Source organism: Gymnoscopelus microlampas (genome assembly GCF_963454915.1).
Source record: "Gymnoscopelus microlampas genome assembly, chromosome: 13".
Taxonomy (NCBI): domain Eukaryota; kingdom Metazoa; phylum Chordata; class Actinopteri; order Myctophiformes; family Myctophidae; genus Gymnoscopelus; species Gymnoscopelus microlampas.
The window spans coordinates 36,756,523-36,784,181 of NC_139950.1; the positions used below are offsets into that span (position 1 = coordinate 36,756,523).

Sequence of the window (27,659 nt, forward strand, 5' to 3'; positions counted from 1 at the left end):
GGTGCTGGCTCCATTGATTATAGTGGTAGTGCTCGGTCATGGTAGCCGCTCTGCGTCCGGAACGGATACGTGATGTGCCCAGTGTAGCCCAGGCATTATTGTGAGCACCAGGATTCTTAACTCATTGAGTGCCTGACTTATTTCTGGCAGTTTGGCTGCCAGAGCCAAAAATACATTGTAAAAAAAAAGTGCTTAGGGAGCGAGATACAGCCTTTTTCAGTATGATGTTAAACAAGAAATGAATGGAGCAGCAAATATTCAAATCATATTATCTTGGGTTCTGAACATTTACAAAAAAAAAAAAACGTCGGCGACGTCATTGGCACCCTGGGCTTATAAAAACGTGACGTCGGCGACGTCAATGGCACTGAATGAGTTAAGAGGCAGGCTGAAGAGCGAGTGTCTGTCTACAATCAACATTTAAGACTACAGTATGTTAAGCCTACTTGTGATCAGGTCTCAGACATCAGGGACAATTTGGACACATTACAAAATCTGAGAGTCAGACTAGTCAAGTGAAAATCGAATCGTTGAGCTCTCAAGTTCTCACAACTCATAAGTGTTCATAAGCTAAGAATTGAGTTGGGTTCGGGGTGACTACTCAATATAAATCCTATACAAACATTACATTTCCTCACACGTTCTCACCAGTTGCATCGTGTGGAATGCACTTTCTTTCACTGCGCAATTTTTCCTTTCACAGCTCTCCTAACACCGTCCAATCAGGTAGAAGTTTTGGACACCTGTCATATCGCCACTCTCTCCTTTTAGAATTCCTTACATCGACCAATTAAACTGCCATTATTAGGGGAATCTAAACGGGAATCTAGGGGAATGCAAACCCGTCATTCCTTTAAAGTGCAACTCCTTATCGACAGTCGAAGTGTGTGCAAGACAAATGATAATGTTCAACGCCCACCGATTCTCTGTAGCAATAAAACATTGAGAGGGAGGGTTGATGGGACGGAGAGGAGACGAGTTAATGCATCAACATAATTAACTGTCTATATATAGCACATTTATGGCACTCAGGGCCTATGGCTCACCATACTGTTACCTGGGACATATGTACTTACCGTTAAATTACTGGTGCATTTAACTGGCCCTATTATAGTCTAAGCGAGCGGCACACATTTAGAAGGAGGAAAAAAAGAAGAAGAAGAAGTGAAGGCCATCGATATTGTCATTTATTTTGCGTGTTCAGCTGCCATGTTGGCCCAGGGGGTATCGACACTTCGGGGAATGCTTCCCCTTCCTCACTCAATACGGTCCTGCTTCTGTCCAATTGCAGCTCTTTCCTCGGCCATTCCTTAAAGACTAAGTACTAATTAAACAATTAAGCATCTGTCCAGACTGCAGGCACCCCCACCACAGTGCTAGGCACGTCGGAGGACACAAGGCCGTTATCACATGGATTTCTTTATGCAAAGTGACAAACCCATTGATCTTCATCTACATTGCCCTCCACCCCCAACCTCCTCCTTCCCGCCCAAGCCTCCACCTCAGCGATCACTGCCATTGACGGCCATTGATATGTGCCGAGCACCCCCGTCTTGGGGGGTGGGGTGGGGTAATTCATAATGTGTACTGTATAGCAACAAGGCAGTGGGGGAGGTAAAACGCTCCATCATATGTTGGAGGCGTTATCGATGGCTTGAGCTTTCTTTAGGTGAATAATGGCTGCTAGGTGATTCTCCCTCTCTTGCTGGCAGACCAATGGTGTGTTTTACGACCTAGGCGCCTCTTCCTCGACCACTCTTCTAAGCCCGGCCGGCTCTTGGGGCAGCACTTGTGGCGTTTGTCTGTTTTCTCCATGTGGTCATGGGAGGATTTGAAGGAATATTGCGCTAGCAAGGTAGTCGATATTTTGGGGATTCAGAGGTGGCCAATTAGATACTCAACGCGATGCATGCAATGCAATAGGTTGTTATTTTTGCAGCACCACACAGTCATATGATGAAATATAAAGTGGTTAAGATGAAACCGAGAGAGGTTATAGTCAATAAAGACACAGGGAATTGGGATTTTGTTTTTTAGAGCTAAACTTAGAGACCCATTTTCTTGTCCTTGTGCCACGAACACGGGACATAGAAACAATGACTGAGGGAGAAGGGGGGCGGCAAAGAAAAGAGAAGAATATTGGAGCATGCTGAAATAATTCAGACTGATTTACAAGAAGGCTGAGTGCCAATGGGTTTGTGTAGAATAGATCACAAGTGGACACATTGACCTTGTCATGTCCTCATCGCCTTGGATTTTTACAGCACATCATGGGTTCTGTGACGTCCCTTTGTTTGGTCTGGGCATTTCTGAAAATGTGTGCTGAAAGGGGCTATCTGATTTCCTCGTACTGTGTGATGTCACACAGGAGCTGCTTGTAATAATCCCACCCACCAGGGAGACAATATTCTCCCCGTCTGCCATGTTTTCTTTTTGTGCACGGCATTAAAAACTACGTAAAAGTACTTCCTACCAAGAATTGTTCTTTTTATTTGTTCATCTGTGTATAAAATAGATTTCTAAGCGAATCTCTTAGTTACACCAGGATTGGTGTAGCTAACACCACTGTGAAGCAGTTTGTTTAATATTTAATGATATTAATATTTAATGATGAAACTAAGAAAGTGTGTGCACGCACACGCACACACACACACACACACACACACACACACACACACACACACACACACACACACACACACACACACGTGTGCGTCTTTGTATGTTTAAACATTATTGACAAGCCAAGTTGGATCAATAGAGTGTGTATGTACCATGATTGGCCTGCCGTAGGCTGGTGGTAGCAGCGTAGACTATCTCGGCTGTTCTCTGGATGTCCGGCACCAGCAGGGTCAAGCCCTCAGGCTCTGCGTCCGAACTATCCGTCTTCACCACGCCTTTGCTCTTGTCTTTCTTGGACCTGGAGGAACAAAGAAACGTACTTAACACATTGAGTGCAAAAAACATATACAGTGGGTGACCATTGACTTTGTCGTTTTTTTTCATTCTTCTCATGCGTTTCATGCAGGGCATGTATGATTTCCACTCTGTGCCACTAGGGGCAGCAGCGGTCTACTGCCTACAGCCCACAGCAGACAGCAAGAATATATTTGTTACTCGTTACTGTATATCCTCTCCAAACTACATACATTACTTTACACTTTTGTATTATGTTTTGACACTTGCTTTGGAAAATGTAAACGTATGTTTTATCATGCCAATAGCTCATTTGAATAGCAAAATTGTTTGTTTTGGGGTTCTTAGGCACTGTTTTTCCTAGAAAGACAGAGAAAGATCCTGTATGTTGCTTACAGTACAAGACGTGACATTTATATTAAGCAAAATATTAAGCAAATAAAGTTAGATAGCATGATGCTGCGCTTAACATTAGTTTAATTTTAACGTCTTAATTGATAAAACGAGACGGGAAAATAAACGTATTTTTTTCTCTTGCCAATAGATTGGGTTTTCTGTTCAGCGTCGGGCAGTCAGGAACGCATCTCTGTCATTTTAGAAATGTTCAGACACACATTGGTTTCTGTCTGTCTGTCTCAAAAGTCTGTGGAGAGAGAGAGAGAGACAGACAGACAGACGTCTTATATGTTTTTTTTTTCTCGCATCAATTGTTGTGTAGTAATATTCCAACATTTTCCTCTATAAATGAAACAGCCCAGCTAGTGTAGCGGTGGTTAAAACTGATGTCCGGTGATTTTTCGACCCGTGTTCGAATCCCACGCGATGAGCATACAAATTATTCATTCTCGTCTATTAGTTTGTATTGGCCAGTGCGTTATATATATATAATGTATGTATAATGGATTAATATTCATAAAACCAACAGACAGACTTTTATTTTAAAACATAGCAGATCTACAAGCTCGCAAAGCATCATGGTGCAACACTTTGTGAGCTTGTAGATCGGCTATTTCCACTACTACTTTATGGGACACTGCTCTCTCTCTCTCTCTCTCTCTTTAGTTTGATGAACATTGAACCTCATAATAACATCACTCCGTTCGCGACTGCATACAGAACGTGTGTCGGCTCTGATGTTTATTAGACAGCATGGACCTCCGCTCAGGTCCTGGAATCCAGAGCCTTATGTCAAGACTTGGCTGCGAGCACATCGCACGGCAGAAAGCACAAAAACCAAAGTGGCACAGCCTGTCATGTCAGATAACCCCGAGCCACTTTGGCAGTTTTTATAAGACAGGGGTTATTGGCGTCTTTTTGGTTTGTTTTATTTTATTTCCTCGTTTATAATTATTTCCTCCTCAATATTGTTTAAGAATTAATGTGCTATCCATGACATGCTGTCACCAGTTTACCAGTTCACTGTCTGTAATTTAATGATGATCGAATATTGGCTAAATGTTTACAATTTCTTCTGTCCAAACAATGAAAAGCACTTAGAAAAGGCAAGTGAGTCTCTCTTTAATTAAGCATGATGAGCCATGTGTTTTCCACAAAACAATTGAATATCATTGAATATAATGGCACCCTTGTCATACTACTATGTTATTATAGCTTTCAGTTGGCCACCACAGGCACAGACAGTGCGTTTTAGCGCAGCGCGGCCTGGCGCAGCGCGGCGGAGTGGTTGCGTGCGGGGGGTCGGGGGGCTTTCGTGGGAGGGGGGGACGGGTGGATCAGAGCTTAACCCTAAAACCGAAATAAAGTAACAAAAAAAACTCCAATCCGCTCAAGAACCGCGCTCCCCCACTTCCAAAATTAGCACTAGCCTACAACACTGGCCCAGTCTCTTGCCAAACCGGTTATGTTAATGTATGCAGCCTATTCCAAATAAGCCAAGTGAGGAACTCTGCTATCAGGTTCCCCCTCCCCCCTACAGTACCTCTGTAGGCCTATCTCTGATCAAAGTATTTGTTCAGATACAAATTCAGAGCGGCCAATTTTGATATTTTTAATGCGCCTACATGAAGTTAGAGGGATGGGCAGAAATGGTGTAGGGTGTAGGCTATTTTCAACTGTTAATGGGTTTTTCTTTCTTCACAAATGAATTCTACTTTGTTGTACAACAGTGTCCCATAAAAGCTCACAAAGTGTTGCATCATGATTTGAATTCCGACTGAAAACGCCACCCTTGCGTCTCCGTGTGTACAACCAAATACGCATCTTTCCTGCACCGATGACGCTTGGGGCTTTTACAGCGCTGCTCCTACACTACCACGCACCGTCAGCAACAAGTGGACATGGAGTAAATGTACTTAGTTACTTTCCGCTTAGTTACTTTCACGTGCATATAAATGAGCCACGCGGTTTTATAAGAATGAAAACAAACGCCTCGCTGTTGGCCATGGATCACATGACGGTCGTCTGTTACGGTCATGGATGAACTCAAAATGTTACTTGAGTTCAATCAAAGTAAAAGTACAAAAGTATTGGCAAATATACTTAAAGTACTGAAATATTTGAAAATAGCTGATCTACAAGCTCACAATGCGTCGCAATGCGTTGTGAGCTTGTAGATCGGCCATTTTCAAATAGACTATGTGAAATAGGGCAAATAATGTATGTTTTATAATGTAATGATTTATATCTGCAAAGTAACTAGTAACTAAAGCGTTCAAATAATGGTAGTGGAGTAAAAGTACAATATTTTCCTCTGAGATGTAGTGGAGTAGAAGTAAAAGTAAAAATAGCAGATCAGCATGCTTATAGCGTGGGATTCGAACACGGGTCGTAAAATCACGCGACAACAGTTTTAACCGCTACACTAACTAGACTATTTGATTTACAGAGGAAAGAGGTGGAATGATACTATACAGAAATTGATGCGAGAAAAAAAAACATATAAGACGTCTGTCTGTCTGTCTGTCTCTCTCTCTCTCTCTCTCCACGGACTTTTGAGACAGACAGACAGACAGACAGACAGACAGACAGACAGACAGACAGACAGACAGACAGACAGACAGACAGAAACCAATGTGTGTCTGAACATTTCTAAAATGACAGAGATGCGTTCCTGACTGCCCGACGCTGAACAGAAAACCCAATTTAAACGCTCTAAGCACACGTAATTATTGCTAGTTATTATTATTATTATTATTATTATTAATATAAGACATCTATCTGTCTGTCTGTCTGTCTGTCTGTCTGTCTGTATGTATGTCTGTCTGTCTGTCTCTCTGTCACAAAAAAAGTGACTCCAAAGCGGCACCTTGTGGTAGTATTTGGAACTTAAATTTACTGCAAAGCGGGTGAGGCAAATGAGTGAAGTGATTCTCTTATGAAAAGCGACAAAGTCAATGGTCACCCACTGTATATATATATTTTTCAATTTTTTTCCTTCACAGCACCAGGCGATATGATTTTACGAAGATTTAGACTCCAATCCACTTCCTAGTTAACTTATGACTTCAAAAGCCTGTATCTCGGCTCCTGTGTACTTTTTGTTTTTACGATGTATTTTCGACTATTTTCAACTGGCTGCAACTATGGAACGGATTACCGAATGTTTTTAATCTTTTTCCCCGGATTGTACGAGACCTCTATGTGTGTAATGAGGGTATCACCGTGAGGACGGTGATCACTGAAAATGTTTTGTGACTACTTGAAAAAGGTTCAAAAATGGTTAAAAATCCAGGCACTGGAGGTACCCTGTTTTGAAAAACCCCTGGCACTCAATGTGTTAAGCCATATTTTTAAATGGTTTTGAAAATTCTCAAAACACAAACAGTGAAATTGTTTTGGAAATAGACGATCTGCAAGATTACAATGCATCACAATGCGACATTAAACCTCTCATGGTGCCTATGATGCCTGAATGGTTTGGATCATGAACCATTCCTTATTGACCAACATGCTTTCGAAATAACCATAGCACATTCCCCTATGTACACAGGCTTGAACACACATATGCTTGCATTTTTCATGGTGTGTTATGGGGGGGGGGTGCAGGAGAGGGCAAAGCCTTCAAGGCGTGATGATGAGAAGAAAGCGAAATCTACCTCCAACGTTCTGATCGACAGAACCAAGGGCCCACACTAGCACCTTTGGACATGAATTATTTAACCAACTTTTATTAAGCCTTACAGAAAAAATAACTTTTATTTATACTCCACCACCCATTCTGAGTTCATTGCTTTCAACTAATAATGTTTTAAAATGCTAGGTGAAGGCGTTCCAAATGGATTCTGTGGGCACATTGAGAGGAGGCTGGTGGGTCAGTGATGAGGTGGCATTCTGCCTGACCCTTTAAGATGCTGTATGTCAGCCAAGCTCCTCCTCATCCTAGAATACTTTGCTCCAGTTGAGGATGTCAGTGAATGTCTTCTGCCCCACTCCTTCTTTCTTCACCCCTCCCAGAAACTAGATTGGTTCTAATTCCCTGTTCTTGTCCAGACAGACACACAGGGGCTGACTTTGGTCAGTAGGGTTCATCCTCCGGGTAGCATGAAGGTACACATTAAATGACAAGGCAATCCATCCAGTAGTTTGGGACCAAAGTAATGAAGGTACAGTATGGAACGACCGCTGCCAGCGGGGCTAAAAATACCTACTTAATATCTTGGGGCAGAAAAGTCATTCTAAGCTCCTTAACACTGGGAGGTATGGGAAGTAATGTAAGTAAATGTATGCACTGTATGTACAGTATGTTGCCAGGAAGTGAACAAGAACTCTGGCAGCAGGAGTCATGTCTCTACGTCAGGCCGTGTTTAGATCACATCTCTTGTTTTAAATATTGACTCCTCAGGATGGGAGCTTATGCAGTATTGATGGTTTCTGGTGTATGTGTGTATAGGAGGTGAGAGAGACAGAAAGATGTAAGTGCAGCTCAGCAGCCCGCGCAGAACAGAGACCCAAGGTTTGGAGTATCCACTCCTACACTCCACATAAGTGCCTCAGGTCTGCCGTGGCTCCCCAAGCACACAACGATAGCTCTGGGGGCCTGGGGGTAGAGTGATGGATAGGAAGAGAGGGGTTAAGTTAATACTGATGCTGCGGGGATGCTCAGGAGGACACCAAGTTTCCTCCACTCTTTTGGGTATGACTAATGATGAACGGTCTCAGCCCGAGCTCTGTGACACCCTAAAAAGGTCCGCTGAGGTCTTATTATATTACATCAATCAACGCTTGCAGAGGGAAGGACGGCCTAAGTATGGCGAGATGGGGCTTGACCCAGGATGGACTACATGGGGGAACACTAGAATGATACAGATGGAGGAACAAGGCCCATCCCTCCAATGCAACTCACACTCATATTCTCATCCACTGGTCCATCAATCTGTACATGCATGTATTTCTTTCCGACAAATCTTTATTCAGGTGCAAAACATTTTGTCACTTGGTCTGGAAAAAAACAAGCTGTTTATCACACAGAGGCAGGGTATTGGACTTAGAACTAAACTATATTTCAGCATCAGATGCAGACAGTTTTTTTTTCATTGTTCCCCATTACCCTATACCCCCCCCCCCCCCGCCGCCCCTTCCTTTCAAAGCTAGGCGACTCCAACCAAACCGAACCTAAATCTGCTCTATTTCATGCACAGTACCTGAGGCGGTTGGTGTACGTGTCCACACAGGTCTTCATCTTGGCCAGCAGCATGCCGACAGAAGTCTGTCCCTCAGAGCGCTCCTCATCCTCCTCTTCCTCATCTTCCTCCTGATCCCCGGACAGGGGCAGGAGTAAAGGCACCAGGGCCGTGCAGGTAGAGATGGCCCGCAACAACTCCAGCAGTGCTCGATACAGGGGTACGTGGCGCGCCATGTCCAGCACTACAGAGAGAGGAGGGGGAGAGAGAGAGAAAGAGAAGAGAGAGAAAAGGTCAACCTGGGGAGGAGCAAGAGGAAAATACAAGAAGGGGCGGGGCCTCTGTCCTTGTCCAAATAGATCTTAACTGCATCCATCTGGAAATCTACCAATACAAAAATAAAATGCTGATATATCCGAGTTGCTGACAGGACTCAAAGGATGACAACTGAACGCATTATAAAATACCCTTAATAGACAGAATGACCACAAAACGCTTTATAGTGCAACAAAAGACCTAAGTAAATATAAACGAATAGAGTAAATAAATCACGAATCTTTTGAGCCTAGATAATCATATTGTGTGCGTGTTTGGGTGTAGGTGTGAGCACACGAATGCCAAGTATAGTCTGCGGGAGCAGGGAATAACTATAGAATGCGGGGACAGAAACAAAATGGAAGGAATGACTTATGGATGGCGGATTTTAAGCTGTACTAAACATCCAGAACAAAAATAACTTACAATAGGTTTAGGCCCAAACTGTTTTAATTTAAAATCTGAATTTGATTGTCTCAGAAAACTGCAACCCAGCTGAAAGCCTGCAACGAGTCCAGCCTTGACTTAATTCAATATCTGAGAACATGAAAGAACATTAGCGGAGCACTCACTGTGTGGCCTCATGCGACCCTGTGCGCGTCTAAAACTTTTGAAACTTTCTTGGAGGGTGGGGGTGGGAGGTTGAGATCGGAGGAGGCAACAAAACATCTGTGCTAAGTGATCAGGGGAGCAGTGAGAAGGGTAACTCCAGATTGCAGTGAGATTGCACTCAGCGAGGAGAGATAAAGAGAGGATACGTTGTGGAGACTAGAGATGGATAGTAGTCAGCACTACCAAGCTGGTGAAAGGGGATATTAAACATTATTAGATTTCCAGGAATGGACTAAATGACAAACGACACGCTAGTATAAGGAGCAGCCCCTGAGGCGGTCAAAGCGACTCTGCGAACTCAATTTAGACTCCTCACAAACAAAGCGGAGTGGGTGGCCATGTTTCGCCACACTTCACGCACGCCCTACTAGCCCCCCCCACCGCCGACACAAGTCAGGAGTGTCCTGTGGTTTGCTGCCTAGAAAAATGAAGCTGGGATGAGGTAGTCAGGAAGGCACACAGAGGGAAGCAAATCTAAAGTAAAGCCTTGGAGGGCTTTGGCAGCAAGTCCCAATTTCTCCAAATACAAGGCCGAATCGAATAAAAAATGTTGGGGGTGTCATTTTCGAGAGAGTAGGACGAGCCAGGCAGCATGATAGATTGGAAAATTCAGCCAGGCTAAGCTATGGACAAAGTGTGTGTGTGTCTGTGTGTGTGTGTGTGTGTGTGTGTGTGTGTGTGTGTGTGTGTGTGTGTGTGTGTGTGTGTGTAAAAAAGTGAGCAAGGTAAGTGAGAATTAGGTGTTTGTCCAGGAGCACAGAGAGAATACAAATGAGAAACAGAGCAGAAGGTGAACTAGTGGTAGCTATGTAGGAGAGACTTGAACCATATTTATTTGTATCTAGAGGTGTTGGGATTTAAGCTAGGGCCGAGTACCAAAACTCGGTGCGATCGTGGGTCACCCCAATAATTATAAAATGTTTGATAGGTATTTGGATGATTACATCACTACTGTCCGAGTGGGACGGTGGGAGTGGTGCGTGACCGAGAGAGAAGTCTGCAAGGAGCGAAGAGCACTTTTGACATGGTGACTGACACAATAATCTTAGCCCATTCAGACCTGTTGTAACCTGTGCGTGTTTACACCTTCAAAAAGGTAGTGCAAGTGATTTTTTTCCTGTTGTTAAAGTAAATGTTAGATGGCTCTATATTCAGTAATCATTGCTATATACTAGTGTTTGTTCAGTACCAGGGGTCTCCCCAGCTCTTTAGTAAAAAAGAAAATACATATTCAGACGAATACCAATTTTGTTCAACCAGTAGAGAACTCATACAGGATACAATATTGGAATTGGAGGTGATAAAAAAATAAATGAAATAAAGCAGGCAAAACTGGAACTGAAACACTAAGCTGATAAACGGTACCCTCTCCTGAATTTGATGAAATTGGCAACACACCTGAAAGTGTATTGTCTGTTTATTAAAGAGCTGGAGAGACAGGGAGGCCCCTGTTACTGAACAAACACTCTAAAGCTACAATTACTAACAGAATATAGAGCTTTAACTTTTTAACCAAAAGATATCACCTACAGCACCTTTGATACCGGGAGTACTTCTACAGAGATCTACCTTTAATGGAGGTTGTCCAGAACAGCTGATCCGACCGATATGCCCGTATATATCTAGGCATATATGGAGATCCAGTTGTCCAGAACCACCGATCCACCCAATATGCCCATATATACTGATGACATCAGGGATCTCCATATATACGGGCACAAAAGGGTCAAGAGGTCTAGCGGGTATTAAATAACCGCACGGGGCATGCATTCGCTATTTGCATTGTTCCCGACGTGCATCATTCCAAAGTATGCCGGGGCCCGTTAAGTTATTTTAAAATGTTGTAGTGTGTGCATGTTTAAGATTATAGAGATCATCTTTATGTTAAAGCAAACAGTTAGAAATGTAATGTAGTGTGAGAGCAGCTTGAGATTCTATCCAGGTGACAGTTGACCCACCTAGCTCTATTGTGATGCAGACAGTGATGAGTTAAAGCAGCAGAGGATATTCCTGTGCATGATCAAACTTAGAGCCCTCTACTGAGGCTTCTCCTAAACTGAAACCCAAAGATGATGGGATAAAGATGAGGGATAAAAAAAAAGATATAGTTCGAATACCAGTGTGTTCACTTCAACTCTTCATATACACGTATATTTTTCATCTTGATGGGACAAATTTGTGGCCAGTCTACGAGATACATGGACAATCTGCCCTGTGACAACATAGGGATTATGTTAAAAACGGCAAACACTTTCTTTTATGTACTGCAAAACATATAAAAAAAACAGCAATTAAACTATCCAAGCATTTTCAAATCTTATTTCCCACTCTTCTGGTTTCATGAGTAAACCAACAATTCTCAATGATCCACAAACCCTATTACTCTGGCATTCTATGGGGCTCGTGTTGTGAATTAAAAAGGTTCCACACACGGTAAGGATAACAAGGTTAAATGAGAAGGCTCTACTGGACTGTTTGTGGTCAAGGACATGTGTTCAACAGCAGTAATGGCAATACAGTCAAGAACACCAACAGAAGGAAACGGCAGAAAAAAACAAGGAGGATGGGGAAAAAGGCCTAGTATTGGTGATACTCAAATCAAAATGTGGAAAACGACTGAATAGTCCTCAGCCATACTTTTAATTGTCCTGAGCCATGAATTTCGCAGCCTCGTCCAACAATACAGATGGTCTTAAAAGCGTTCTGGTTCTGGGTGAGGTGTGTAAAGGGTATTTTCTGGGGTATCAGTAAATGGTCTACCGTCAACGCCCCCGCCCCCCATTATAACACTACTCTATAGATTAAAATAACAAATACAAGGATGTGAAAGTTTAATTAGTCAACAAAGTGTCAACATTGCGTGTGTGTGTGTGTGTGTGTGTGTGTGTGTGTGTGTGTGTGTGTGTGTGTGTGCGCGCGCGCGCGGATAGCAGTTAGAATATGGATGGTATTAAGTTTTAGAAAGGGTGTATTTCTTGGGAACGGTTTCATCCATTTTCAATTTCCCGGAGCAAACAGAGTAGAGTTTGAGCAAGTGCAGTGACATCAGGCAGGGCTATTTGCACGTTTTGCGCATGAAATCGGAAAATTAACTGGAGAGAAATCACCAAGCGGGAGCACAGTGGGAGAAAGGGTTAAAAATAGGGAGAGTGCTGCCAGGTAAGGGTCTGTCAAGCCAGACTTTGACAGACCGAATATGTACCATAAGCTATATAATTTCCAGAGAAAGGCTGTCCAGCGTGTGCGCGCGTGTCTCTATGGATTTGAGTGCACCCATGTGCCTGCGTATGAGCACTAGCCTCAAAATGGATAGTGCAGCCCCTTCTGTCTGTGACTCCTGGACTATTTTACATTTATATTGAAATTCCCAGCTAGCTCTCGAACGTCCCCTTCCCAGCATCCCAACAACATTGACCTCTTTGGGGCTTCAATCTGCTCTCCAATCCTTTACTTGGATAGTGCCTGGCACGGAATCCCAATCCTTCCACTACCAAATACATCTATGTAATTACCATGAGGGTCTGCTGTAAAAGCCATGATTGATGTGAGCTGTGTGTCACTGACCGCTAATGTGTGCGGTGGTCGGATGTTGGTGTGTGTGTGTGTGTGTGTGTGTGTGTGTGTGTGTGTGTGTGTGTGTGTGTGTGTGTGTGTGTGTTTAAGAGTTCCTCCTCCTCCGTCCGCGTCTCAATGTCAGACTTTGCCTTCCACCACATTATCCCTCAGACAGTCCTCCCTGTCCACCTTCAACCACGGCTCCCCTGTGCCATCATTTCATTTAGAATCTTAGACAGCGTAAAAGCCACAGGAGGAGGAGGAGACTATTGAAAAAGAAAGTAGTGTGGATAGCAGATCTAAAAAGATATTTCAGCCCACCCCGTACAAAGAAAATTTGAGATAACACATTTTAGAACAGGACGGTGCTGAATGCCACAGATGACAAGGGAAGGCCACTAGACTGTATAACAACATTCATTCTACCATGAGCTAATGCGGGACAGCGGTTGTCTGGCATAAGAGAAATATTCTCCTCCTCATCTAAGAGAAAATAATGTGTAATGTCAAAAGAAAGGTCAAGAAACACGCTGCTGATGCCTCTGCCAAATTGGTGATGCTACTCTTTTGAGTATATCCTCTGCAAATCTCACTTGGGACACAAAGCGAAAACAGACAACATAACCATCTATGTTACACTTTTTGCCCAGTCTACATTTTGCAGGTCCAGTCTAATACGGCATAGATAGAAAACCCATGATGGTTATGATTCACCAGGAGCCTGGATGGCTTGGTTCCTTAAAATAATTTATATAAGTATTTTCGGAAATCTCTATGGGGAAAAATTAAAGGGCTTTTTATCCGTGGCACCATAAAATGGCCGCCACGGCTATGCCCTATAGCTGAGCAATCATCAACAAGTTAATGGCATACTGTTGGGCTGTATATAGGTGGGTACTGCGTAAAGCTGTGGTGGATGCACGGTCTGATTAATAGTTAAAGTGGCCTCCAGACTTAAGGCAAGGGTGGTGATCATGACTCAGCCTCGCTGGTGTTAAAGGGTCCTTGAAATAAAAGGTGTTGGGCTTTAATGTTTCCCCGTCCACCCACGTAGCCACAGCTTGCACAGAATCAATTGCATCGCCGAAATCGAGTGGAAAGAATTGGGATGCGTTTAGAATTGGGATGTTAATCATCCAAGAACACAGGTACAGTGTATTGCCACGGTCAGGCTGACAGTGCCATTATTGTGCAAATTAGAGGCAAGAAGGAACATAGAACCCCTTCCTCCCGATCTGTATTCATGTTGTATGCACTGTATATGGAACATCTGGTCTGCTAAATTTTAACCTGACTCGAAAGCATCAGTGATTAAAACACTAAAGAATCAAAGGATGAATATATGGCAAGAGTAATGAATGCCTTTTCCACTGGAATATGAGTACATTTTCTGCAAAACAAATGTACAAATTGCCAGCATAGGCATTGGAGAGCCATTCCCGCATTGCCCTCCTTAACATCATGTGCCTGTTCCCATGTTAGATGAATCTAAGGGGTACGACAGAGGTGTCTATGAGGAGGCAAGACTAGACATCTGGTGATGATAAAATGTGTTTTGGACGAACAGAAACAATTAACATCCATCTGCAGCCAGGCATATTTACCTCTGTCGGCCGCAGATCTCTCTCTATGCACACAACGTACTGAAAGGAGTTATTAGACCCTCCAGAAAAACGCGATTATGCGCATAATATGCGATTACGCGCATAATTATGCGGGGGGCATTGTTTTTCCAAAAAGGGTGCATTGCATAATATGCGCATCGCATAATAATATGCGCATCGCATAATATGCGGCGTTATTTGCGCAACTTTTCGCATATTTCAACACTGGTCTTACGTCCTATATTCATCAGCATTGGCAGGCCATTCTAACATAGGAACCTGCCACCACTTCTTGCAAAAGACAAAATCAAAATTGAGTTAACTACTCCAACAGTGCATCCAGGTGGTGTAAAGGTAGAACACTCGCCCACAACAAAGAGGCCCGAATTCATTAACCGGCAGCAGTGCCTCCAAGTTTGGCCAGGCGCTCCAAGGAATAGGGATGGGAATTGAGGAGTTTTCCGTCGCAAAAATGCTTGCTCAGATTGGGAAAATGTGAGGTCTCTGCTCTATACTGTATAGAGTCTTGAGACAACTTGTTTTGATTTGGCACTATAATAAAATAAAATGGTATGAAACTTTGTCCATATCGTGCAGCCCCAGTGCGAGAGCGCGTGCACCCCCCACATGCATCCCACCAGACTACGGTTTGTCCTGCAGGAAACCCTGCCTATGTTTGACAGCCCAACAACAGCGTTTACAGCATATTAGCTAGTGCAAAGGGTACTTGATTAATTGATTGGACCCATTAAATCATGGAAATAATCCATCTTGGAGAGAGTGATGACAAAATGTCCATCCCTTATTGCCTCCATGCTCTCTGCCTCAGCCGCCAAGTATTCCATAAACAATCCTCTGAATTGTCATTCCATCCTGGAAGGGTAACGGACCATCAAATATATTCAGGATTCAGTGTCAAAAGTTGCATATTGTGGTTGTAAAGAATCCAAATACGTTTTGCACAAAAATATTATATATTCTGCGTGAACAGACTTTGTTATTGTGGCCTTATTGTGAAACATTCCTGCTTTAGGTCGATATCCTTTTATTTTTGTGTTGAGTCAAATGCTTTTATTTTTAAAGGAGTTTGGTGGGGACATACATACCTAGGGGTTTTCATGCTGCAAAAAAACCCAGCACATTTTAGTGTTTGTCTTTTGAGTGATCAATTACAGTTTTAGCACCCCCGGAAGAGGCATAAGGGTAGTACCCATGGACTGTGCTTGCTGTATACAATACAACACAGAGTTTTTGGTTGGCAGAGGACTATAGCTAAAAAAAAAATTGCTTGATTTGTTTACATCCTGTTCAGCATACGGTATATTGAAGGACTTTGAATGAAAATAAACGTATTTCTGCAACAAAGGCATATTATGGTGCCAAGGCTAATGAGAACCAACTAAACCAGAGTTTGATTTGCTACTCTTTCTGAAAAATAAATATCGAATTGTGCTTTGCAAAGGATGATGGTTAAGAAACTTTATTATTTCATGTCATTATATTGCTACACTTAAAAAGGTCATAAACAATGTTGCATTATATTTTGTTAAAAAACCTGTGCTGCTAAAAAAGGAAAACAAGTTCATTAGAATAAGTAATGATGTTGAAGACAAGTGCTTTACTTCATTGCAAGGTAAAGTAATTACAGTAATTTGGATATTAAATGGTCAAAGTCAGGCTATAAGGACATACACTGTGTACTGTTCTGAAGGTGCCATGAAGCTTCATGTAAGCCAGTGTTTTGTTATTGCACAGAATAGATGGGAAACTAACGGTTTGTTTTTTGTGTTCCTGTATTGTTCTGTGCAGTTCTTACATTGGTCTTTGGATTTTAATAAATTCATTATCATCAGTTCAAGTCTTCACCATCTTTCCGTGGGGACCGCTACAGTGGCGGCCAAGAGAAAATCTATTATCGTACCCAGAAAACATCTTTGAGAGAGTATTCTTCATTCCAGATCTTATTCTGATTTCATGGGTATGCAGCATTTATCCGGGTTGTGTAATACTGTATCATGACATACCCCCTTCCATTTCCCTCACAGACACAGACATGCACACATGCACAAGGCTTCCGCTTTGCCCTGTAGGGTGGTTCAAGTTTAATGGACCTTCAACATAGTCTGCTAAAACACTTCTGACAAGTACGAGTAGATGGAACTTCCCATTCATTCAGTTATTTTCTTTGGAGTCCCTGTAACCAGTACGGCAAGGCTACAAACTTTTATAGCCTTGATGCCATCAAGGCTATAAAAGTTTTTAGCCTTGTTGGCCAATGTTGGCCTGTTTTCATGTTGCCAAAACATATTATGAAAACAGGAATACTGATGAGTCACTGTAAAGACTGATTTATACTTTGTCGTAAGATGGTGTCGCGCTGAACATAGCCGGAATATTGTCTGGATTTGAGGATTATTTGGCCATCTGTCAAAGGTTTAGAAAATGTAATCTCTTAACACTTGGGGTGCCAGAGGTTTATTAAAAAAATGTACGTTGAGTGCCTGGATTTTTAACCATTTTTGAACCTTTTTCAAGTAGTCACAAAATATTTTCAGTGATCACCGTCCTCACGGTGATCCCCTCATTACACACATAGAGGTCTCGTACAATCGGGGGGGAAAAATTAAAAACATTCGGTAATCCGTTCCATAGTTGCAGTCAGTTGAAAATAGTCAAATTAACATTGTAAAAAAAAAAAGTACACAGGAGCAGAGATACAGGCTTTTGAAGTCATAAGTTTTTTTTTTTTCATTTTTCTTTCCAAAAACGTATATATACGGTTTTGGCACTCCATGGTTGTATTTCCAAAACCGTATATATACGGTTTTGGCACCCAATGTGTTAAAATAAATGAACTTCGCTAACATCCATCAAAATATCGCTAATTATTTTGGCACAAGCCACTTAAAATATTCACATAATCCAGTGTAATCCCATGTTCATCTCTAACATCCCAATATGACATACAGTAGCATGACTAAATTCCATAAAAGAGCATCTAAGAGCGCGGCAGAGAGGCCTGTGACACCAGCCAGAACAATCTACTGTGGGTTAAGTGGATGAGAAAAGAATTGCAGTGCTGAGGGAAGCCTACAGTATGTGCTGTGATTCCATGGCTGTGAAAATTGCTCGGTGAAAGGAAATCACTCTCACCGTCTCATACACTAAACAAAATAAAAATAAAATAAAAATTTGTCAGGCAAGTTCCTAAGGCTTACTGGCAGTGTGCTAAAGAAATGTGGCACTGATGGTCCAGCGGTTGTGAGATTAGCCTCGGACACACACACACCTCTACTTTTAGATGCCTTGCTATACAAATGGTAGTTCTAATCAACACAGATTCTTGAGGATGAAAAATAAAAACAGGTACAGTAGTATATAGATAAAGGAATGAAAATGAAATACGTCTGTTGTGTGTACTTGACAAAGAGAAGCAGATGGGTCGTTTGGGTGGCGCAGGGGTAAAGTACGTGCCCACTACCACAGAGTGTACCGGTTCGAATCCACCGCGGTGCATACGGCTATGTCGAGTGTCTATACGAACACAACTGACGGGAGAGGAAGGTGATATTTGTCACTTCACGTACTACTGCGGTCTGGGATGTCACCTGTCAGCAGGGAGTGTTGCACGGGAGGAGTAGGTGGGGACTCCTCACTGGCAGGTGAGCCAGTAGGATACAACAGCAGTGACAACACACAGAACTATGTGTGTGGGGAGGAATTAACGAAATTGGGGAGGAAAAAAAAGGGTAAAAAGCTAAATAATATATATTTTTATATATAGCCGGTGGAAGGCAATGAAGTCTGATATTGAGACACGGACGGAGGAGGAGGAACTCTTCAACACACACACACACACACACACACACACACACACACACACACACACACACACACACACACACACACAAAGAAGCAGATGAATTCTACTCAACCTATCTCTACAAAAGCTTTCCATTCAATTCCATTTTCAAATATTTGCTTTTTAGATTTGGCTACGCTTTGAATTATTATGTGTTTTCACTGATAGCTGTTCTTAAGATTCCTCCGTTGGTGTATAAAAGGTATCCAAGCGATGATTCAGAGAGATAAGATAGATAGGAATGAACAGCTTATGGAAGAGACAAACACTTCCCCCCCCCCTGCACATAATACACAGAAACAGAAGGATAAGGGTCTCTCTTGTGTGGGTCATCGCTGCCTGTCCTTCCCTCCCTTCCTTCTCCAGGGGTTGACAGTTTGAGTGACAGCTGTCCAGTGTCCACCCTGACACTTCTGCTGCTGCCGCTGTGGCCCAGCAGAGAACAGTGGAGGTAGGCACAAGCTACAACAGCACCATTTTATAAATTGATTAACACATAAGTGGGGCAAACCAATTTAGTGATTCGGTGGACATTTTAAGACTTCATTCTATACGACTGTTAAAACTGGACCAGTAAAGCATTTGGAGCAACACTCTATTTCTCTGGTTATTAACCCATTAAAATCAGGAAAGCAAAGTGTCATTTTAGATATTTGTGTTTTCGAAAATAGCAAATGTACAAGCTAACAGCGCTTCGCCAAATAGGCCGTCACTGTCACAGTGTGTCATCATATCAGTGGATAGTGATGATGCTTTAGTGTGTTGGGAGTCCAGGGTAGAGGTTGTGGTGCATCCAGCACGTGCTTCCATTGTCACTTCATCAACAGAAAGACATGAAGTTAGTGATGAATAAAAACATACTGCGAACGCTCAATGAAGCTAAAAGCTATAAGTGCCACCGTGCGCCAAACGTCACCATGAGTTACCTCACTGCAGAAGTAAGGAACCAAAACACAGAATGGAAAACAGCAAGTGATATTCGACAGTTCACAGAATGTCTGTGTTCCAATAGAGGGCAAAGCACACCAACAGTACCTGCCATGTTCTTAGCCAATTCCCTTCCCAAACTTTCTGGTAATCCCAGCAGGTATACCATGTCCCCTGCAGGGGCAGGTCCTCGTTGACAGAAATGTTAATATATTTAACAATATATTTTCTCATTGTTGCAGTGATTAAATAAGGGTAATGTGATAAACAAATTACTGTGCTCGTTATCCAACAAGAATGTCTGAGTGATAAATAAATCCATATATATATTATATACGCACACAAATGCAAGTGCACTAGTGTACATGTGAATAGCTTAGTATGTGTGCATGAAGAAATAGCGCTGGCATGGCATAAACAACTTGGTAATGACTTGCATGCATGTCATGTAATGGGTGGGAGAATAGACCCTTTTCCACCACACATCAGCATTCACAGACAGCCGAGGGAGGTTACCGGCTTATGCAACCAGGGTTTGATTGTGGTAATGTCTGCAGCCAGAGGGGCATAATTTGTCCATGTTGGGAGAGGTAATAAAACCTTCAGATGGCCACGCGGCATGAGAAAAAAAGAAAAAGAAAAACTTATTCACCTCTTGCTCCCAAAAGTCCCATTATTCTTCCGGCTATTTTCTCCAGCACTATTCATGAGGCTAGGTTTATTAGTATGGTAATGACTGCTTAATTCAATAATCCCTATATCAATTTATTTATGATGACTTAATTTATTCTTTAGGCTGACGGAGATATAAATCGTAAACACGGGCTAAAAGCCAATTAGTTAGCTTGGCGGGTAAACTTTTAAATAAACCTTATCAGACAGGGTAGAGGACACTGGGCATATTGACACGATACCAACTGCTTCGAAAACATCTCAGACATTTCATTACATCATAATGGCAATATGCATTTTCACCTGTAAATAACGCTACCGCCATCTGCACTGGTATTTGGACTGAGGCTGGATGATAAGTTGAATTTCTTTTCATGGAAAAGTACCTCAAACTCTGGCAATAGCAGTGCTATTCAAACAGTAAAATTATAGATTCCTGTAAAAGCACCATTCTAATTAACCCCCAAAACCTGTTACCAATTCCCTGGCTCCTATTTTATCCCTCGGCCAATTTAGCACCACCCTGCCATCCCCTTGTGGAGCAGGAAAACCTCTCATAATTAAAGCCGACAGATCCGGGACTGACGTTTGGTATTTTCCTGGGAGAGAAAGACAAGAGGGTCATCTATGCTTCCACACATGGAAGAAATGTGGGATTTAAGAAGGGCAAGAGTTGAAAGGTGTAGACCCCATGCCATTAATTAGTACGGACAGTGCCAGTAAGAGAACAAGAGGCTTGCTCTGAAGTAAAAAGGAAGTAAACACAAAAATGATTTTAAGTGAGGCCATTTTGATCAAAGAGGAGGGCATTAGAAATCAGAGACATGTTAAAAGATGACGGTAATTTCAAGGGGGGAAATAATACATGTGCAACTCTCTGACCTAATTTATTTTGCCCTCTTCCCTAGTTTAAAGTCTTCCTCTGTCTGGACACCCCCATTCCTCTATTCCTTTGAAAGTGTCCCTCGTTTTCCACTGTTGTTCTCTTCAGGCTGGTCCAAGGGGAAGCAGGGCTGTGATGCGTTCGGTGACAGAAAGAAGAAAGAAGTCCTCGTGTGTTCTGGGATGCCTCAGAGCAACCCCCACAAACACACATCCGCATATTTAGGTTGGAGGTATCACAAGGGGGAAGGTGGGGAGGGAACTGGGGGGGGGGGGGGGGGGGTTAACAAGTAAAGAATGAAAGAGAAAGCGCAATGGAGGAGAGGTTGGCAAAAGGCACAGGAGACCCAGTGTGAGAGCGGGGCATAATAACAACAGAAGGGAGAGCTGGGCAAAACTAGGGTGAGTACCAAGAGGAAAAGGACAACACACTGCTGTCGAGATAGAATGAGCTAATGGCCTGAAAGAGTACAATGGACTGTGGATTCTATAAAATACTTTCCAAAATAAGTAATATATTGCAGCTGGAAACTTAACTTTTAACAAAAAAGTTTAATGGAGGAATTCTAGATTGTGATAGTATGGATAGAGAGGCACTATTTTTTCCCCCCAGGCATGCTAAAAATGCTGAAATGGACTAATGACCGTAAACATTAAATTACTTGTAAGCAACAGGTAACAAGCAGGATAGAGATGATATAAAATTAAATGAAAAACCTACAACAGAACGTAACCTTCGCTATGTCATCGAGCTTGGTCATTCAAAAATCTCCACACAACTCTGTTGTTTGCTGTTGTCTTACACATTGAGCAAAGTTATTACAGACAAATAAACGATAATAAAAGATTCCAGAATAGGAGGAGGTGACCGACTTCATATGTCTGCGAAAATGTCCCTCTTTTGTTGTTAACAAAATTGTAAGTGTGGGGATAAATATAAAAACATTTTCTATAAGCACGGTATTGTAGACATAGTTTGGATGATAAGGTTCAGTCAAATGCTACTTTGCATTTCCTCCTTTGTGACAAAGTCTACAGTAGCACCGGCACACAAAAACCTAAAACAGCCTTGCGAATAGAGGGACACGAAAACAGTAAATGACACATCTGAAGGTGAACAAAAATGACACTCCTAACATTAACATTCCACAATAAAAAAAAAGAAAATCAGATTGAAGCTAATAGTGTTACCTAAATATCCTCCCCCTGCCCCAGACACAAACAAAATACCTGCCGTTTCTTATTCTGAGCCCAAAAAAATATCAGGGAACTATAATGATTTCTCAGTAGTTCATAATGTGACTCCAGGGACGATGCTCCATTTATAATAAGGCTAGTTGAGGTGTGTGGAAGCTTGCAAGTGTAGAATAAGCACACTGATAATTGCCCTTAATTGGCTAGCACTGTGATTTCCCTTGCATTATCATGATTGTCCCCTCTGTGTGTGGGTGTCTAGAAGGGTGCGAGGGTGTGGGGTCTGTGCACTAATGAAGATAGGTGTTGTGAGCCTCATCACTGACGGGGCAATTGTTTAAGCAATTACATCTTACCAATGGTCAATGTGTAACGATCAAAAACCTCATAATAAATAATAAATACGTTTTTACAACGTATTTAAAATGATGATAAGCACAGGTCCTCATATGTTAAAATGAATTAAAGTTTAAATAAATAAAGTTAATTGGCTGGATACATGGATTAATATTTCTAACAGAGGCATTAAAACACTGATATTGTTTAAGGCAGGTACCTCACCGGCTCTGATGAGTGACAACGAGTCCCCTGTTCGATTTCCAGGGTATGCAGACCTTTACTGCATGTCACTCTCTGACACGCTCTCACTCTTTCCCGTCTCTCTGGGATGCCTCAGAACAACCCCCAAAACACACACATTTAGGTTGGAGGTATCACAATAGGTTTGAATGGCATTGCTATTGCCAGAGTTTAAGGTCATTTTCCATGAAAAGAAATTCAACTAAATGATGTGACCATCAATAAAGAAGAACAATCGCTTAAAAAAACACCACCACCCTTTTGTCCAATTCACATTTGAGTGTGGGCATTCTAGCAGTTTGTCAAAGGATTTCACCCATTTTATGTGTTCATATAATTGGTCTTCACTAATGCTTATGATAATATGGTACCAGTTCAGAAACACTCCTTCCAGGGACATCATCGATGGGGAATCCAAGCTAATCAAAACTGCAGGCTTTCCATTCCTGGAAAGTTAGCATGCTATAATGGAAGATACTATTCTCGCGTTAATAAAAAAAACTGTCCACAGCTCTCCTCTGAGTAGATTTTTTTTTACCTCATTATCATGAGAATTAGTGTGGACCAATTTTATGAACATACGGTAGGTTGAAAATGGGTGAAGTCGTCCTTTAATGTCCAGGTAATGACACAGGATCTCCCTCAATGCTGTCACAACAAACCTGTTGAGACAGGATAATGACATTAAATGGGTATTCATAAAACCCTGTCATGCACTTCTTTGTTTACCAGAAGCGGTCAATAAAAATGAGCCCCCCGAGAAATAACCTGGTTAGCATCGAGTCCCAACTCGAGGGGCGAACTGTAGAAACGTTGCGTGGGCCGGTTGACGCCATGGGGGATTGGCATCTGCTCCATTCCCGACAGTACAACACAGGCGCAGCCTGCCTTCAACGTGAGAGGGCGGAGTGAGTGGCTAATGCTCTGACTCAACGCCACGCCTGGCCCATGCCACGGTCTTCCTCATCCCCTCAGGGGTTAAGTGGACAGTGGAAACAGCTCTCTGGAATGTTGAGACTCTGACGTGTTTGCTTGACCTGCACATACTGTAGTCGCCAGTTGTAGGTTGAGCAAAACGTAGTACAGAGTACACATGGTATCGAAAGCATGAACTAGGAGGTAGGATCATTGAACATGTTGGCGCTTTGACCAAACATTTCTGGAACTACGGCATGGGAGGTATGCGTTTCAGACACTTTGACACTTTAACTACACTCTAAACACATCTCTATGGAAAAATTATGTGGTTTGAATTGATACCAAACGAACAAATAATGGTGAATGAATGTGCAACAGCGACATTTAATTTGTCATAAAATTGTGAAAATATTTTAAAACAATATACCCTACTTGGGGGCTCAAGCCAACACGGATTGTTAGAAGTTTGGCAGTTTCCGGGAAAGAAAGAATGATGAAAGAAAGAATGTTAATATACCTAGCACATCTGCAGTGGTGGGAGCTGGTCTCCCTACTTTTCCATTGAGACATTTTGAGCCTGGTGTCAGGTAGGACACCTACTAGTTGACAATGTCAATAAAGTTATTTGAAGCTGGCGACACACTGGATTGGACACCAGGTGCGCTGCAACCTTAATTGTAGTTCGGACATCATTGCAATTACAGTACCAGTTGATCGGGAGAGCCATCAAACCTATGGATTGTAGCTTTAAAGATTTTATGACAACGGCAGTTCAATTAAAAAAATGCATTAAAACACAATGATAAAATAACTGACAAAATATGAGCAGAGTTATGTTTAATGTGTTGTTGTATCTCAAGCAAGTTTCAAGTGAACCGAATCCAATGGCTCACTCGGAAATAAAATCTGCAATGACATGCTTTGGAGGTCAGCAGTAATGTCAAGCGTACGATGAGTCAGAAGTCAATGAGCTTGGACATGGCAGACCACTGGTATGGTCCTTTAAGCATTAGCCTATGCTGTTCCTCCAAGGACTTGATTGCCAGTGATGGCACAATGACATTGTAAATGAAGGCAAATCAACAGCGGAGCAGGCTACTCGGGTGCTATTCCCTTGGTAACTTGTTCCAAAGGAACAGACAGTCCCCTAGGGAGAGAGGAAGGGGTCTGGTGGATGGAAGGACGGAGGGCAGCTGATCGTTGCAGCATCCCTGGTTTATTGACCTCCTGCGATTCAGCCGCGGCACTCTATTACCCCCGAGGTCAAGATAACTGCAACATTGAAACAATAAATAATTGATCTGCCTCCAGGGAGGAAAAAGATGGGAGGGCAGGGTAGGGTAGGGTAGATGATGTCGAGCCTACCTATTCACATGCACGGGGCCAGTGAGTCAGTTCACTGACGATGCTCTCATCCCACCGCCCCTTCCCACCATCCCTCATCTCTGAGCCACCTCCTGTCTGTCTGCGTTCCCTCCTCCAAACCGCCTCACGGGTCTGCAAGCATAGTGGTGCCTGACAAAGGGCTCGGCTGAGTGCTGTGTATTTTAATGTGGAGCTGTATGAGAGTCTATTCTTTTCCTTTTGCTCGTCTTCCATCTATTCTCTCATTTGAGCGTGTTATTTCCCTCCTCCTTCATATCTTCCCTTTTGTTTATTTTTTTCATTGGGGGTAGGGGGTGGGGGGGTCAGCAGCGATAACGGTGGCAACTGTGTGTGTACCGAACCAGCCCCCCACAGCAGCAGGAGGAGGAGGAGACGGCAGCAAGCGTGAGCACTGTCATTTCCCCCCTCCCCTCCTCCGTCCCTTTCCCTCCCACTCTCCCTTCTCTCTCTCTCTCTCTCTCTCATTCTAGCGCTCCTTCTGCCATTGCCACGGCTATCGGAATAACGGCCTCCCTCGCTCTCGAGATCGCACCACTTGGTTATGCAATGCACAGTAGTTCTCCCACAGCAACTAGTTTGCGCTGGGGACCGCCACGACACGGCTGCCAGCGGCTGCGGGCTTGCGTGGACACAGCGACGGACGCCTGGTGTTCCGACTCACGTCGCTCTCTACATAATCATTTTTTTGCGCTCCCTAGGATTTTACTGCTGCCTCTGTGGAATATCACCTGCCGGTGGGTCTGACTCGCTCTCTCCTAGAGATCTGCGTATTCTTCCTGAGCACAACGGAGCCTTTTTCTTTTTGGTACAAGCGGCGAGAGCTGCTGCGAGCGCTCATCGGATCCCTGAGAGTTTAACCATGCGCGGCTGTAAGCGGTGAGGTTCAGCGGCTGGTGACAGGCATCACTGAGAGGCACTAATTGCACTGTTCACCAAGCAGAGGAAAACAAGGAAAAGGAGAGGAAAGTGATAGAGAGACAGGGCAACTGGGGTGTGTGTGTGTATATATATATATATATATATATTTGATTATCGCTGATCTCTCTGAGCAAATAAGAGGGTCAAAGAGCCAGGAGGAGGGGAGGGGAGGAAGAGTTTGTGGATAGCAGAGAGAGGAAAAAAGAGAGAGAAAGTAGGGAGGGAGAATGGGGAGAGCAGTGGGGAGGGGGGGGGAGCAAAGGGGGAGAGGGTTTCTCCTCACTCCTTGAATGGAGGCTGCTAACACTTCAGCTAGAGTGAAGCAAAACTGGGGATAAGACGGCAGCGGAAAACAACACGACTCTTCTGAGGGGGGAGGGGGGGTGTCCGAACCTGACAGGTGGCGCAAAGCACTGACTGAGGAAGAGGAGAATTCTTCTTAGATGATTTTCGCTGGAAAAGGTGTCTGCGTACGCTGTTGCTGAGCACAGAGGGGCAGTCGGGAGAGTCTCTATCTCTCTTCCCCTCGCTGCCATCCCTCGCTCGCAGGCAGCGAGACGTCGGCGGCACGTTCAGCCTCTTTCCCCCTTCCCCCCTGGATGCAGCCAGAAACCCCCTACCTTCCTCTACGAGGCCATGCTTCTCGGACCCAAAAAAGGATGCTGGATGATGCTGCTCTGCACCTTATACGCCTTAGGGTAAGCCACTTTTCATTTTTACGATCTCATTTTTCTCACAACAGCTATTCTTTTCATTTTAATGAGTATGACCTGCCTATATCTGAGACTGGAGAGGATTACAAGGGAGATGATTGTAGGTGGTGTTGACAATGGTCAGGTCTTTTAGCTCCGCATTCCTATCTGAGCTCTGGCTGTTTACATTGTGGCATATGCATTTCCCTGGTGAGCTGACACCGTTTCTAGACCCCTGTCAGTAGCTCCCAAGGACCGCTCCATGGGGACAGCACACATTATGTTGAGGACAACTACTTACATGTTCTAGAAGCTCAGGAGGTGGGGTGTGTATGTGGGGGGGGGGGGGGGGTCATTAACTGCCTTCTGGGGGAAAAGGAGGAGGGCGAGCAGAGACTCTAATTGGGAGCATTAACTCATGCTTATTTTGACAATGCCAATGTTATTGTACACTGTTGCAGTTACACTTTCATTGCAGGTAATTCAAAAAAGGATCTGCCTCCTAGCTTTGTTGTTGGTGATGGTGGGGGGGGGGGGGTCATGCATGCACAGCTCCAGCTAGTTCATGGCAGGTCATAAACACTGCCGTTCATAGATCAATCTCTATTGCATGGCTATTGTTTTCTTCAATTTGCCATTGATTTCCTCTTCTGGAGGAGAATTATGCTTGCATGGCTGACTGAGCCATGGACTGTTTGGCTGTCATTGTAAAAGCACAGGTAGACAAGCAGCAAGGCAGGGACCGCAGAATAGCAGTGGAGCTTCAGAAGCAACATCGAAATTCAAACCACATAATGCATATTCTTACTGGTCTTCATTGCAGGTGTCTGTAGTCGGTCTTTCCTTTTTTATGAATGTATAACATCCTTCCAACATGGTGTCTTTAATTCCTGTTTCTCCCCCCCCCCCCCCCCCAGATAAATGCCATCATTGCCGGGTTAGCTCAACATCAGGACCATGGGCACGACGGTCGTCACTATTGAGGAGGTGCGGGCACTGGAGGGCAAGGAGGAGCAAGAGGAGTCTATCTTGGCCATGCTAGGCATCA

The 27,659-nt window shown here is 43.3% G+C and overlaps 1 protein-coding gene across 25 annotated transcripts in view; it reads right to left on the reverse strand.

The window, feature by feature from the left end:
* birc6 (baculoviral IAP repeat containing 6) overlaps positions 1-27,659 on the reverse strand; it is a 144,985-nt gene that overhangs the window by 24,710 nt on the left and 92,616 nt on the right. For all 25 annotated transcript variants that reach the window (XM_084076278.1, XM_084076272.1, XM_084076277.1 and 22 more), the window contains 2 exons: positions 8,517-8,739; positions 2,775-2,920 (listed from right to left, as the gene is read on the reverse strand). In XM_084076278.1, the coding sequence (XP_083932404.1) occupies positions 2,775-2,920; positions 8,517-8,739 (369 nt within the window). The remainder of the gene's footprint in view (positions 1-2,774; positions 2,921-8,516; positions 8,740-27,659) is intronic.